Source organism: Cervus elaphus, chromosome 9, assembly GCF_910594005.1.
Source record: "Cervus elaphus chromosome 9, mCerEla1.1, whole genome shotgun sequence".
NCBI classification, from domain to species: domain Eukaryota; kingdom Metazoa; phylum Chordata; class Mammalia; order Artiodactyla; family Cervidae; genus Cervus; species Cervus elaphus.
The window spans coordinates 19,170,481-19,183,884 of record NC_057823.1 but is presented as its reverse complement, the minus strand read 5'-3'; the positions used below and the strand labels follow the sequence as shown (position 1 = coordinate 19,183,884).

At 46.1% G+C, this 13,404-nt stretch overlaps 1 protein-coding gene across 1 annotated transcript; it reads left to right on the top strand.

The window, feature by feature from the left end:
- Nucleotides 1–395: 395 nt before the first annotated feature.
- Nucleotides 396–3,693, top strand: LOC122700909 (CD209 antigen-like protein E). The gene is made up of 8 exons (XM_043913942.1): nucleotides 396–535; nucleotides 685–759; nucleotides 877–966; nucleotides 1,231–1,320; nucleotides 1,588–1,665; nucleotides 1,900–2,051; nucleotides 2,542–2,654; nucleotides 3,253–3,693. Exons 1-8 carry the CDS (start codon nucleotides 496–498, stop codon nucleotides 3,464–3,466), a joined length of 852 nt encoding a protein of 283 aa, XP_043769877.1. The 5' UTR covers nucleotides 396–495; the 3' UTR covers nucleotides 3,467–3,693.
- Nucleotides 3,694–13,404: the final 9,711 nt, after the last annotated feature.

Genomic DNA, 13,404 nt, shown 5'->3' with positions numbered 1-13,404 from the left:
CATCTCCTCCTCTGTCACCCCATTTTCCTGCCTTTAGTCTTTCTCAGCGTCAGGGTCTTTCCCAGTAAGTCAGTTCTTTGCATCAGGTGTCCAGAGTATTGGAGCTTCAGTTTCAGCATCAGTCCTTCCAAGGAATATTCAGGGTCAATTTCCTTTAGGCAGGCTAATTGTGCCATTTCACAGGTGAGGAAACTGAGGCTCTGGAACCATGAGGCTGAAGGTACCAGAGTTGGATAGGGGTTGGACTAGTGCCTTCTGGCTGCAAAGCTGATGGCCCAGCCTCTGCCCCACCCTAAGTGAACTTTCCTTTAGTTGTGTCAGCCGCTTCATGTCTCCCCAGATTTTTCTGGAAGGAAGTGTATCCCTATCGTGTTCCTCATTCTTTGTGAGTTGAGAAAGAACAGGTCTGAGGAGGGGCTACAGAGGGAAATACGTGAGGTTATAAAAACCATCGTCCAGAGACGAGCTGGAAAGAGGAACAGAAAGGGGAGAAGGATGGCAGAGATGTATGAACCCAAGGAGCCAGATGACTCTGGTGAGGCTGGGCCCCCAGTCTGGGGTGATGTTAGGGGTGACAGGGCCCCAGGGTCCTGATGGTGCTGGGGTCTGGCATCCAGCTTGCAACTCTGAGAGCAGGGCTCCGCAGACTTCCAAGTTCACGTGTGTGTGCTCTCTTCTCTCCAGAGGAGGAGACATTTGGGGGCCAGAGACTGGCTGAGAGGCACCCTAGACTACTGCACAGTTTGAGGAGCTTGCCAGGTACTGGGGTGATTGGTTCAGGAGCAGGCAGCCAGGGGGAAAGGGGGCGGTTAGGGGGTGGAGTGGGGGCAGACTCTGTCCCCCGCCCCGAGCCCCACCCATCTGCTGGTCCTGCAGAGTGTGTGACCTGGGCCCCTCTGCTTCTCCTGTTGCTCCTTTTCATCTCCCTGGGTTTCTTCACGCTCCAGCTGACCACTCTGGTTCAAGGTGAGTGACCATCGAGGGCTTGGGGTTCTCGGTCCCTTTGGGTTTTCTCTCTGGGATGGTCTTTGCCCTTTTTCACAGTCCCTAGACCTACTAGGGCTGGGTCGTTTGGGCTCTGTGTCACCTTCTGTGTGACCATGGGCCAGTCACTATCCCTAAGTCTGTTTCCTCATGTGAAAGGTAGCTCATCCTCCCCGTGGGGAGACCTTGAAAGTAGATTTGGCTCAGGGTCAGTGCTTAAAGGGGGAATTCTCTGCTCCGTTGTAGTTTCCAGGATCCGGTGTCTGCAGAGAGATTCGGGAGACCGTGAGAACAACAGCCTGGATAAGTGGCTGGACACCAAGTTCCGGAGTCTGAGTAGGGAGGGGGCTCTGGGCTCTATGGCTGTGGACAAGTCGCCGCTGCCCAGGGGTGGAGGAGAGAGGGCAGGAGTGGGGGAGGGGACCGGACCCCTGCAGGAGGTCCTGGTGAGCTGGCGTTGTCGGGCAAGTCCCTCTCTAAGCCTCAGTGTTCTCGTCTGTATGATGGGCTTTCGGGTCACCTGACATCCACGCATGATGTTCTCATGGGGCTCTCTGCACCACACACAGTAGGTGTGTAATAATTGACGTCCTTTCCCTGCAGCTGAAGTTGCACAGAAGCAGATGCAATCAAACCTGGAGGAGATCCTACAGCACCTGACCCGGATGAATGCCACCCTAGGTAAGGGACCCACACCAAGGTCAAGAGGAAGTCACAGGATGGTGGGTGGGGGGCTGGGCCACACCTGCTGCAGCTGCCAGGCTGAGGAGGGCAGAGCAGAGCTGGGGTGTTCCTCATGGGTTTCTTGAGAAACTGCTCTGACAGCTGAATAGAAGGGCCCAGCCCTGGGTTCCGAAGATCTGGAGACTCGGAGCCAAGCAACCTCTCTGTCCCGACTCCACCCCTCCTCCCCAGCTGGCCTGTGCCATCCTTGTCCTCAGAATTGGGAGTTCTTCGACGGAAGCTGCTACTTCTTCTCCTGGACCCAGAGTGACTGGAGATCTGCCGTCTCTGCCTGTCTGCTTATTGGGGCCCACCTAGTTATCATCGAGAGTACTGAGGAGGAGGTGGGCTGGGCAAGGTCCCCCGAGAGGCTGGGCCATATTGCCAGGTCAACAAAGAACCTTCTGCCTCCCTCTTCCGCCCCTCTGATAGATGGGCAGCTGGGGGTGGGGCGGGGGCGTGAGAGGTGAGATACAATCAGGGAAGGCTTCTGGGAGGAGGAATCACAATGGACTCAGGAAGGTCAGGTGAGAGAAGAACATGGATGAGAGGAGCCCATGTATGGATAGGAAGGGAATTCAGAGTGCCCTTGAGGCCATATACAATGCATGTTAACTGAGACATAAGTTAAGACATATCCACATGTGTATTACGTTAACACACATCCACAGCCTCCATGCACGTGTGAACACATACAACTTGAGTAGGGCCTCTAGGCTAGACTGTGAGAAGAACTTCTGTGGGAGGCGGGGGACCATGGAGATGTGGGCAGACATGGGATGTGTGGCGTTCAGGCATCTTCCTCCTGATACTCCTCTTCCCACCCACCCCCAGAAATTCCTGAACTTTTGGTATGCCAGAAATAATAAACCCACCTGGATCGGCCTCAGCGACCACCACAATGAGGGGTCCTGGCGGTGGGTGGATGACAGTCCTGTCCAACTCAGGTAACCTCCCAGTGACAACGGCCCAGGAGAGGTGGGCGGGAACTCCAAAACAAGGGTGCTCAAACTCTGGACTGGAAAGCATCACCTGAGAAGCTTGGTGAAGATGCAGAGTCCTGCCTTCCTCCGGGGGTAGGGGGTAGGAGCTGGGTGGGACTCTGATTCTGTAAGTCTAGGTACAAGCCCAGGAATCTGCATTTAATTTTGTGTTAGTGTTGTCAGTCGTTTTGTGACCCCACGGACTCTAGCCCACCAGGCTCCTCTGTCCGTGGAATTCTCCAGGCAAGAAGACTGGAATGGGTACCCATTTTCTTCTCCAGGGAATCTTTCCAACCCCAGGGATCAAACCTGGGTCTCCTACATCGCAGGCAGAGTCCTTACCGTCTGAGCCACCAGGGCAGCCCACATTTAACTTTCCCAGAACTGATTCTGGTGGGTGTGGTGTTTGAACCCACATTTCAAAAACCCTGCCTCCGAATTCCTCACCAGCCTCTGGCTGGTACTTGGCAATTTGCTGTCAAAGTCCAGGGACCAGCCCCTCCAAAATTGGGGGTGGGCACTGAGTGGAGTAGTGGTCTCATAGCGCTGATGCGGTTCACAGCTTCTGGAAAAAAGGGGAGCCCAACAACCACGGAGATGAGGACTGTGTGGAACTGCACAACGATGGCTGGAATGATGGCAGATGTGTTACAGAAAACCCCTGGATCTGTGAGAAGCCCTCGGCTCCCTGCCCAGAACTCGGAGAGTTGCTGCCTCCACTATCCCGCCCCGCCCCGCCACCCCCCCGCCCCCCATTAGCAGAGATCAGCTACTAGAACATGCACTCTGAGGGTTCTTCTTGGGCCCCACCCCTTTCCGTTTTCCCCTTTGGTGAATGCCCATCCCGTTACTATTCAGAAGACTTTGAGATCCTCTAAGACCAATCTCTGCACAAACTATAGATCATTTTTCTTCATCTGTCAATAGGCTCAGCTCCATGGTATCCCCTTAATGGTATCTGTCCCTCCATGGTATCCCCTTAATAAAGTCATACCTTGCATTATGTGTCCCACTGAACTTATTTTTGTTCCTTTGCCTCTGTTTCAGTTATTGTAGCTTGATAATCTGTTTGATGCACCCGAGGATATTGTCTTTTTTCAATATGATTTTCTCTTGTGTGTATTTGATTTCCCAGATACCGTTTTGTTTTTTGACTGTACCACGTAGCATGTGAGATCTTAGTTTCCTGGCCAGGGATGGAACCTGTATTTCCCTCCCCCTGCATTGGAAGCATGGAGTCTTAACCACTGGACTGCCAGGGAAGTCCCCCACATACAGTTTTTATTTAATATAGTTAAATTATTTATGTTTGACTGTGCTGGATCTTCGTTGCTGCATGCAGGCTTTCTCTAGCTGTGGTAAGCGGGGAACGGGATGGGGGATTGCTACTCTGCATTGCAATACGTGGGCTTCTCACTGTAGTGGCTTCTTTTGTTGCAGAGCTTGGGCTGTAGGGCCCACAGGCTTCAGAAGTTGTGGCACATGGGCTTAGTTTGCCCTTCGGCAGGTGGGATCTTCCCAGAGCAGAAATCGAAGCCCTGTCTCCAACATTGGCAGGCAGACTCTCAGCTACTGGACCACCAGGGAAGTCCCCAGATAGCATTTTGAATCAGTTTGTAATTTTGGTTGGGAATATGCATATATACAATATGTATATGTTTATATGTGTCTGTCTAGCTATGTGTTCATTTATTTATGAACCAATTGTTATTCAGGTACTTTAGCTTTTAAAAATTTATTTTATTAACATATAGTTGATTTACAATATTAGTTTCTGGTGTGCAGCAAAGTGATTTTATGCATATATATTTTTCATATTCTTTTCCACTATGGTTTTATTACAGGATACTGAATATAGTGCCCTGTGCTACACAGTAGGATCTTGTTGTTTATCTGTTCTATATATAACAGTTTGCATCTGCTAATCCCAAGCTCCCAGGCTATCCCTTCCCCACCCACCCTCCCCTATTCAGGTACTTTAAAAATGTCCTTCAGTAAAGTTTTATGATTTTCTTCATATGAATCTGAAAAAGCCCACTATTTCTAGGTGTGTGTTTTGGCTTCCCCAGTAGCTCAGATGGTAAAGAATTGGCCTGCAATGCGGGAGACCTGGGTTTGATCCCTGGGTTGGAAAGATCACCTGAAGGAGGGCATGGAAACCCATTCTAGTATTCTTGCCTGGAGAATCCCATGGACAGAGGAGCCTGGCAGGCTACAGTCCATGGGGTCCCAAAGAGTTGGACACAACTGAGTGACTAAGTACACATTCGCTTCCTATTGGTGCTGTAACAAATTATCACAAACTTAGTGGCTTCAGACAACACAAATGTGTTATCTTACACTTCTGAAAGTCAGAAGTCCAAAATGGGTCTCATGGGCTTGAAATCAAGTAGGGCTGACTTCCTTTCTGAATATTCCAGGGGAGAATCTGCTTTCTCGCCTTTTCCAGTTTCTAGAGGCTGCCTGCAATTGTCGGCTGGGGGCTCCTTCCCTCCATCTGCAAAGCCAGCCATGACTAAGTCTTTCTCACCTTGTGTAGCTCAAACATTGCTTCTTCTGTTCCACATTTAGAGGACCCAGTGATTACATTAGTCCCACTGGATAAGCATAGGATTCCCAGGTGACTCAGTGGTAAAGAATCTGCCTGCAATGTAGGAGACGCAAAAGACGTAGTCTCGATCCTTGGGTTGGGAAGATCCCCTGCAGGAGGGCATTGGCAATCCATTCCAATCCCATGGACAGAGGAGCCTGGCAGGCTATTCCATAAGATCGCAAAGAGTTGAACATGACTGAAGGGATTTAGCACACACACACACTGGATAAGCAGTCTAAGCTCACTATTTTCAGGTAAGTCAATTAAAGACCGTATTTCTGTTATTTTAATTCCCACTTTTCCATTTCTCACATCCCCACTGCCTTATTCATGCCTCTCAGGTTCATCTCCCAAATAAATCACACCTGAGTGTGGGGTCAACTGGTGGGCTAACCACTAAAGACACAAACTCGATAGAAACTTAATGCTGAGATAAAATTTATGAGTGAAAGAAGCACTGGAGTCCATTTATCTATTTTACTTTGTACTGTGAAATGATTTTAAGACTTAGAAGAAAAGTTGGGGAAATAGACACGAATTCCCAAATACTCTTCATCCACATTCCTCCAATGTTAACATCTTACCATCCACAGTTTAATGATCAAACCCAGGAATGTCGGGTTGATACACTATTATTAACCAAACTACAGAACTTATTTGTTTCTTTTCCTGGCTCAGGATGTCAAATAGCATTTAATTGTCATTTCTTAGTCTCCGCCAATCTGTGATGGTCTAATCTCGTCCTGACCTTCATGCTCTTGACATTTCTGATGAGTGCTGGTCAATTTTTCTGTACATTGTTCCTCAGATTGAGTTTGCCTGGTGTCCGCACCGCCCCCCCCCCCGCCCCCGCCCTCCTGTTTGTGCATTTCTTGCATACTCAGTTCTGTCTGGCTCTTTGCAACCCAATGGACTTTGGCCCACCAGGCTCCTGCATCCATGGGATTTTTCTAGGGAGGAATACTGGAGTGGGTTGCCATTTCCTCCTTCAGGGGATCTTCCTGATGTAGGAATCAAAACTGCATTTCCTGCATCTCTTGCATTGGCCCGCAGATTCTTTAGCACTGAGCCACCTAGGATTGGGGCTTCCCAGGTGAATCCACTTGTGATCAGGAGCTGCAGGAGACTCAGGTTCGACCTGAGATTGGGAAGATCCCCTAGAGAAGAGTATGGCTACTCACGCCACTATTTTTGCCTGGAGAATCACATGGACAGAGGAGTCTGGCAGGCTACAGTCCATGGGGTCCCAAAGAGTCGGACACCACTGAGTGACTAAGCACACGTGTATATATATATATGCACATAAATTAAATTCCCTAATTTCTTGTACATGTTCGAAAGACAACTGGGCTGGATATCAAATCCTTGGTTCATACTTTCAGGCACTGAGTAATTTTTAAGGTTCCTCCACTTTGTATTGCTTTGAATATTAGCTTTGAAAAGTCTAATAGCAGTATAATTCTTATGACTTCATAAATTTCTTGATTTGGAAGACTTAAGAATTTTATCTTAATCTTCAAAATCAAGTAGACATATGTCTTCAAATAGGCATAGGAATATGTCTCAGAGTTGACCTTCTGGGCTTTCCCAGGTACCTAGTCAGCCCTCTCAGTGTGTAATTTCAGGTGATTTTCTATTTCGGGAAAATTTTTTATTATGATTTTACTTTATTTATTTGGCTGTGTTGGGTCTTTGTTGTATCATGTAGGATCTTTCATTGCAGCGCGTGGACTCTTCAGCTATGACTCGAGGGCTCAATAGTTGTAGCGCCCAGGTTTAGTTGCTCCAAAGCAGTGGAATCTTAATTCCCTGACCAGGGATCAAACCCACATCCCCTGCATCACAAGATGAATTCTTAACCACTGGAATACCAGGGAAGTCCCATATTTTGCCTTTTTAAAATTGATTGATTTTTGTTTTTGCCTGTGTGGCATGTATGGTCCTAGATCCTCCACCAGGGATTGAGTCTATGGTCCCTTTAGGAGAAGCGTGGAGTCCCAATCACTGGACTGCCAAGGGGTTCCCTATGACTTTAAATGTTTGCTCTGTTTTGTTTTGTTTCTTCAAGGATCCCAAAACAGGGTGTATTCCTCCTTCAATGTCCAAAATTCCATTGCCATTCATTTCTCCCCCACTCTGAAGCTTTTCCATTTCTTTCTCTTTATGTCATTGTCACTTTCTTTGTTGTTTTTCTGTCTTTCTCCAATGTCTTTTTATTACACTTTCATTTGAGTTTATTCTCTCTTGGGTACTTTATTTAATCTGCATTTCTGAAATAATTTTGTCTTTTTCTGCCATTTCTTTCCCTAGATGATTCAAATATCTCTTCATCACATCAGTACTTGGCTCTTTAGCTTTTGAATTAAAAAAAAACAAAACAAAACTGGCTGCATTCTGCAGCATGTGGGATCTCAGTTACCTGACAGGGTTTCATCCCTGGTCAGGTGAAGTCTTAAACACGGGACCTGCATCAGAAGGTGAGGTCTTAAACACTGGACCATCAGGGAAATCCCTAGTTTTTAATTTTTGATGTATAGTGATTTTCATATCCTGAAATGTTTGTTGGATTATATTTAATTCTCTTTGGAGTGTTGGCTTACAGTTTTCTTCTACTTCCTGATTCCATTTCAGAGGAACTTTTTCCTTCGTTGATTTTGTCTGTATTTTCATTCTGTGATGTGCTTAGTTGCTCAGTCATGTCTGATTCTCTGTGACCCCGTGGACTGTAGCCTGTCAGGCTCTTCTATCCATGGGGATTCTCAAGGCAAGAATACTGGAGTGGGTCGCCATGCCCTTCTCCAGGGGATCTTCCCAACCCAGGGATCAAACCTAGGTCTCTCGCATTGCAGGCGGCTTCTTTACCATCCGAGTCACCAGGGAAGCCCCATAGACGTCATAAAACCAAATTTTAGAAAGTTGAATTAAACACACACATTCACACATACATAATGTCTACAAGAACAAATCAGGTTGTTACTCGATCTGATTAGACACTATTTGAGAACTTTCTGGATATCAATATAAGCCTTAACTGTCAGAAATCTTTTTCTTTTCCTTCCCTTTTCTCAAGGTGCTTCCAATTACTCTCTCTGAATTTACTTTTGTCTTTTTTGTTCAGACAGGCAGCTCAATGGTGCCCACTTATGCCATTGCAGCAAAATTAACTTAATTTAGTGGATTTTGTCTTTGTTTGTTCTGTTTGTGGCAGAAGTAGGTGGGGAGACCTGAATTTTTTTTTAATGTATTGGAATATTGTTGATTTACAATGTTGTGTTAGTTTCAGATGTACAGCAAAGTGAATCATATACATATGTCCACTATCTTTCAGATTCTTTTCCCATATAGGTCATTACATACTACTGAATAGAGTTCCCTGTGCTGTACAGTAGATCTGTCTTAACTATCTATTTTATTTTTTTAATTACAATTTTAATTAGTTTATTTTTTGTAAATTTTTAATTTTTAGCTGTGCTGGGCCTTCTCTGCTGCACTTGGGCTGTCTCTAGCTGCAGTGAGTGGGGACTACTCTCTAATTGCATTGCCCGGGCTGCTCATCGCGGTGGCTTCTCTTTGCTGTGGAGCATGGGCTCAGAGTGCGGGGCTCAGTAGTCGTGATGCATGGGCTTAGCTGTCACACAGCATGTGGGATCTTCCCGGACCAGGGTTCGAACTTATGTTCTCTGTATTGGTAGGTTAATTCTTTATCCACTGTGCAGTCAGGAAAGTTCCTTGCTATTTTTTGACTTTTTTTTTTTTTTTAAATATTGAGCTTCCTGAGCTATTTTTATATTTTGGAGATTAATCTCATGTCTGTTGCTTCCTTTGCAAATATTTTCTCCCATTCCCAGGGCTTACTTTTTCTTTTGCTTACTGTTTCCTGTGCTGTACAAACCTTTTAAGCTTAATTAGGTCTCATTTGTTCGTTTTTGCTTTTATTTTCATCACTCCAGAAAGTATATCAATAACATCTTGTTGCAATTTATGTCAGAATGTTCTGCCTATGTTTTTCTCCAAGAGTTTTATAATGTCCCATTTTGCATTTAGGTCTTCAATTCATTTTGAGTTTACTTTTGTGTATGGTGTTAGGGAGTGTTCTAAGTTTCATTTTTTTACATGTAGCTGTCAAGTTTTCTCAGCATCATTTATTGAAGAGATTGTATATTCTTATCTCCTTCATCATAGATTAGGTGACCATAGATGCATGGATTTATATCTGGACTTTATATTATGTTCCATTGATCTATATTTCTGTTTTTGTGCCAGTATCATACTGTTTTGATTACTGTAGCTTTGTAATATAGCCTGAAGATCAGGGAGCCTGATTCCCCCACCTCTGTTTTTCTTTCTCAAGATAAAGCAGGGATTTTTAGATTATCTCCATGTTCAGGACTGAAACTGGGCAGGACCCTGTGGGGCCCTGGGTGCAGAAGCCTTTCTTTTCATTGGAAAAGACCCTGATGCTGGGAAAGATTGAAGACAGGAGGAGAAGGGGATGACAGAAGACAAGATGGTTGGATGGAATCACTGACTCAATCACTGACATGAGTATGAGCTAGCTCTGGGAGATGGTGAAGGACAGGGAAGCCTGGTGTGCTGCAGTTCATGGGGTCTCAAAGAGTCAGACACAGCTGAGCAACCGAACAACAGTAACATAATAACAGCAGGAACAGGAGTAAATGAACAAGTGAATGATTAATTGGTGTGGCTCACTGAAAGTTCTTTTTTACAGTGGTCCTTGGCAGATCAGAGATGCTGTTCCTGACCCCATTCTCATCCATCTCTACCTTCTGTTGACTAAAAATTAGTCAAAATCTCAAAGTTAAGAGTTATGTTTTATTCAGTGGGAATTTTTAGGAGTTCAAGGCCACAAGACAGCCTCTCAAGTAGCCTTGAGAGAGCTGCTCCAAGGAGGTGAGGAGAGGAACCGGGTTATATAGAAGTGTTGCAACAAAGGGTCAGTAGTCTAAACATCAGAAGATTATTGTTAATTAAAGAAAACCAGATATCCCAATTAAGGAATTTAGTGCTTTCCTATGCATGGTAAGATGCAAGAGTCTAGGCTTACTGAAAATCATTCCTTCCATATGTATCTCAGCTATCTGGAGCCAGTATCCTGTGTTTTCACACCTGAGCTCCCTTGGGGCTCACCATAGAGAGTGGCTGCAGTCTAATGGCTGTCAGATCACAGGTATGCTTCTCCTCCCGGTTGCCCTGGAAGGCTCCAAATGCTGATGACTGTGACACCCTTGTTCATTGATATGGCAAGAAATACTCCATTTCTCACTTCCCTTGTCTCAGCTTCATCCCATGGTATAAGTTGACTATGTAACTCAGCTTGGGACTTAGACTCACAAGGGATTCTCCAGGCAAGAATGCTGGAATGGGTTGCCGTGCCCTCCTCCAGGGGATCTTCCCAACCCAGAGATTGAACCTGAGCCTCTTAAGTCTCCTGCACTGCAAGTGTATTCTTTACCACTGAGCCACTGAGGAAGCCCTATAGCTGCTTTACAATGTTGTGTTAATTGACAAGCAAGACATTTCTGTGGGTTCCCGGAAATTCTCACTTATCAAATGAAGAAATTTTTATCCTTTTCTTTGTTTACCTCAGCATTTTTTGTGTGTTTATCTTTTTTCTTTTTTCTTTTTTTTAAAGAAGAATGAGCATTGAATAGATGTATTTTGTAACTGCAATGTGGAAAGGTCAAAAATAAATTGTGGAAGGTACTGTTTAGACAAAGTTTTCAGAAATGTGAAACAATTCAATATATTGTTTAAATGCACACATGATTCAGATATGATTTAATATGAGAAACACAAAGTTTGGGAGAGCATCTTCCTTGGGAAGGAAGGAGAGAAATAAGACCCGAGTGGGTATGTGAGACTATCAGCTATAATTTATTTACTTTTAAGAAGATCTCATGGGGTTGCAAAGAGTCGGACACAACTGAGCAACTGAACTGAACTGAACTGAAGAAGATCTCAAAAACACAAAGAAGTCAGTACTTAATAAAGCTCAGTAGAAGGCAAGGTGTTTTTCATATTTAACCTTTGTGCATGCTTAGTTTTTTTAATAATAAAAAGGCAAAGCCAAAACTAACATCAGTGACCAAAGCACAAGATATGCTTTGCACCGAACCACGTACCCTGGTCAATAGCGAGCTTCTTGTCTTTGGCGATAATGGAAATCACAGAGTGGTCTTGGCCTTAGGACTGAACCTCGCGAGCTCAGTCCCTTCAGACTCTCCGTGACCCTATGGACTGTAGCTCACCAGTCTCTTCTGTCCATGGGCTTTTCCAGGTAAGAATACTGGAGTGGATTGCTGCACCCTCCTCCAGGGAATCTTCCCAACGCAGGGATCAAACCAGAGCCTTATGCGTCTCCTGCATTGCAGGCAGATTTTTTACCAATGAGCCACCCGGGGAAGTCTGACTTTCACCTTCCTCCCACACTAATCCAAACCCCCTGTCTCCATGATCCAAGTCCTTGTACAATCTGGCCCCAGCTGGCACCCCACCCTCAGATTACCACTCTGAATTAGTCTCAGCTTCTCTGAAGAGTCCTATGCCCTCTCTCCTCCCAATCGTAGCAAATAGTAATATCACGCTCTTTCATGCTCTGGAATAATTCTGGTTTTATCTTCAGGCAACACCTCCTCCTGGAAGTCCCACCAGATCCTCCAGGCTGAGTTAGATGTTTCTAGGGGTTCTCCTAGTCCCCTGTGCTTCCTAGAGTCATCACATTGTTTTCAAGTCCCTGGTCACATGTTTCCCATCTCCTTGCTCTCTCTCTCCCACTCCCAGGATGAGTCTCCATTCCCTTCCCTGGGTGGGGGACAAGGCTAGAAGTTAGAGGGCTGTGGCTGGTCTTGTGCCTGGGACTTCCCTTCCCTTTGAATTTCCCCTGTGGGAAAATTCTGAGCACGGGACAGGGAGTGGGCAGCCTTCTGGTTGCCTGGTGATGGTGCACATCTCCCCTCTTCCGCCGCCACTCCCCCAAAGTGCCCTCTGTCTGCTGGACTGTTCCTTTCTCTGTCAGCAGTGCACAAGTTCTTGGTGGCCCTGTTCCAATGCTACCTCTTCCAGAAAACTTCCTCTTATGCCCCCCATATATATGTGTGTCAGTCGCTCAGCCGTGTCGACTCTTTGCGACCCCATGGACTGTAGCCCGCCAGGCTCCTCTGTCCACGGGGTTTTCCAGGCCAAGAATACTGGAGTGGGTTGGCATTCCCTTCTCCAGGGGATCTTCTCAACTCAGAGATTGAATCTATGTCTCCTGCATTGCAGGCAGATTCTTTACAAAGATCCAAGACAGCCAAAAATAAATAACAATGCCCTCCATAATGGCTGACAAACCCATTCCTTCTAGATCCCTTCCCAAGAACATAGTCTAATGAAATTGTGCAATGCTTGTGGGTTTTTTCCCTTCCGTTTCCTCCTACTGAGCCCTCAACTCTCTTGAGTTCTGCTGTCCTTGAGAGCCCTAGAAGGAGGGTGCACCCTCCCAGGCTGTCCTGCCCCTCTGTAACCTCCTGCTGGTAAGGCAGCTGTCAGCCCCTGTTGATTCAGGTTCCATTTCTGATGACAAAGGCAAGATAAGCCTTGTGCATCTCAGAACCAGGGAACTTTTAGGAAGAGGAGCGGGAACCTCCCATCTTGTGGACAGGAACCTTGATCAGCCCTGCACGGCCTCTGAGCCTTGCTGACTTGTGCTGTTGTCATTATCATTATTTTTTGGCCACTCCATGCAACTTGTGGGATCTTAGTTCCTGAATCTGTGCCCACTGCAGTGGAAGTGCAGAGTCCTAACCCCTGGGCCACCAGAGAATTTCCCAGGACTGTTGACTTTTTAAAACTTTATTCTAATAATTTTTGGCTGCATTGGGTCTTCATTGCTTTGCATGGGCTTTCTTTTTCTCTTTGCATGGGCTTTCTGTGGTGAGCAGGCGCTACTCCTGTGGTTCAAGAGCTTCTTATTGCTGTGACTTCTCTTCTCGAGGAGCACAGGCTCCAGGCGCGCAGGCTCTGTAGTTGTGACACACGAGCTTTGTTGCGGTTTGGCATGTGGAAATCTTCATGGACCAGGGATCAAACCCGTGTCCCTTTCATTGGCAGGCAGATTCT

Coding starts and splice junctions, on each gene's coding strand:
- LOC122700909 (XM_043913942.1), top strand. CDS start 496: ATGGCAGAGATGTATGAACCCAAGGAGCCAGATGACTCTG. Junction 536..684: donor CAAGGAGCCAGATGACTCTG/GTGAGGCTGGGC, acceptor TCTTCTCTCCAG/AGGAGGAGACATTTGGGGGC. Junction 1,666..1,899: donor CCGGATGAATGCCACCCTAG/GTAAGGGACCCA, acceptor CCTCCTCCCCAG/CTGGCCTGTGCCATCCTTGT.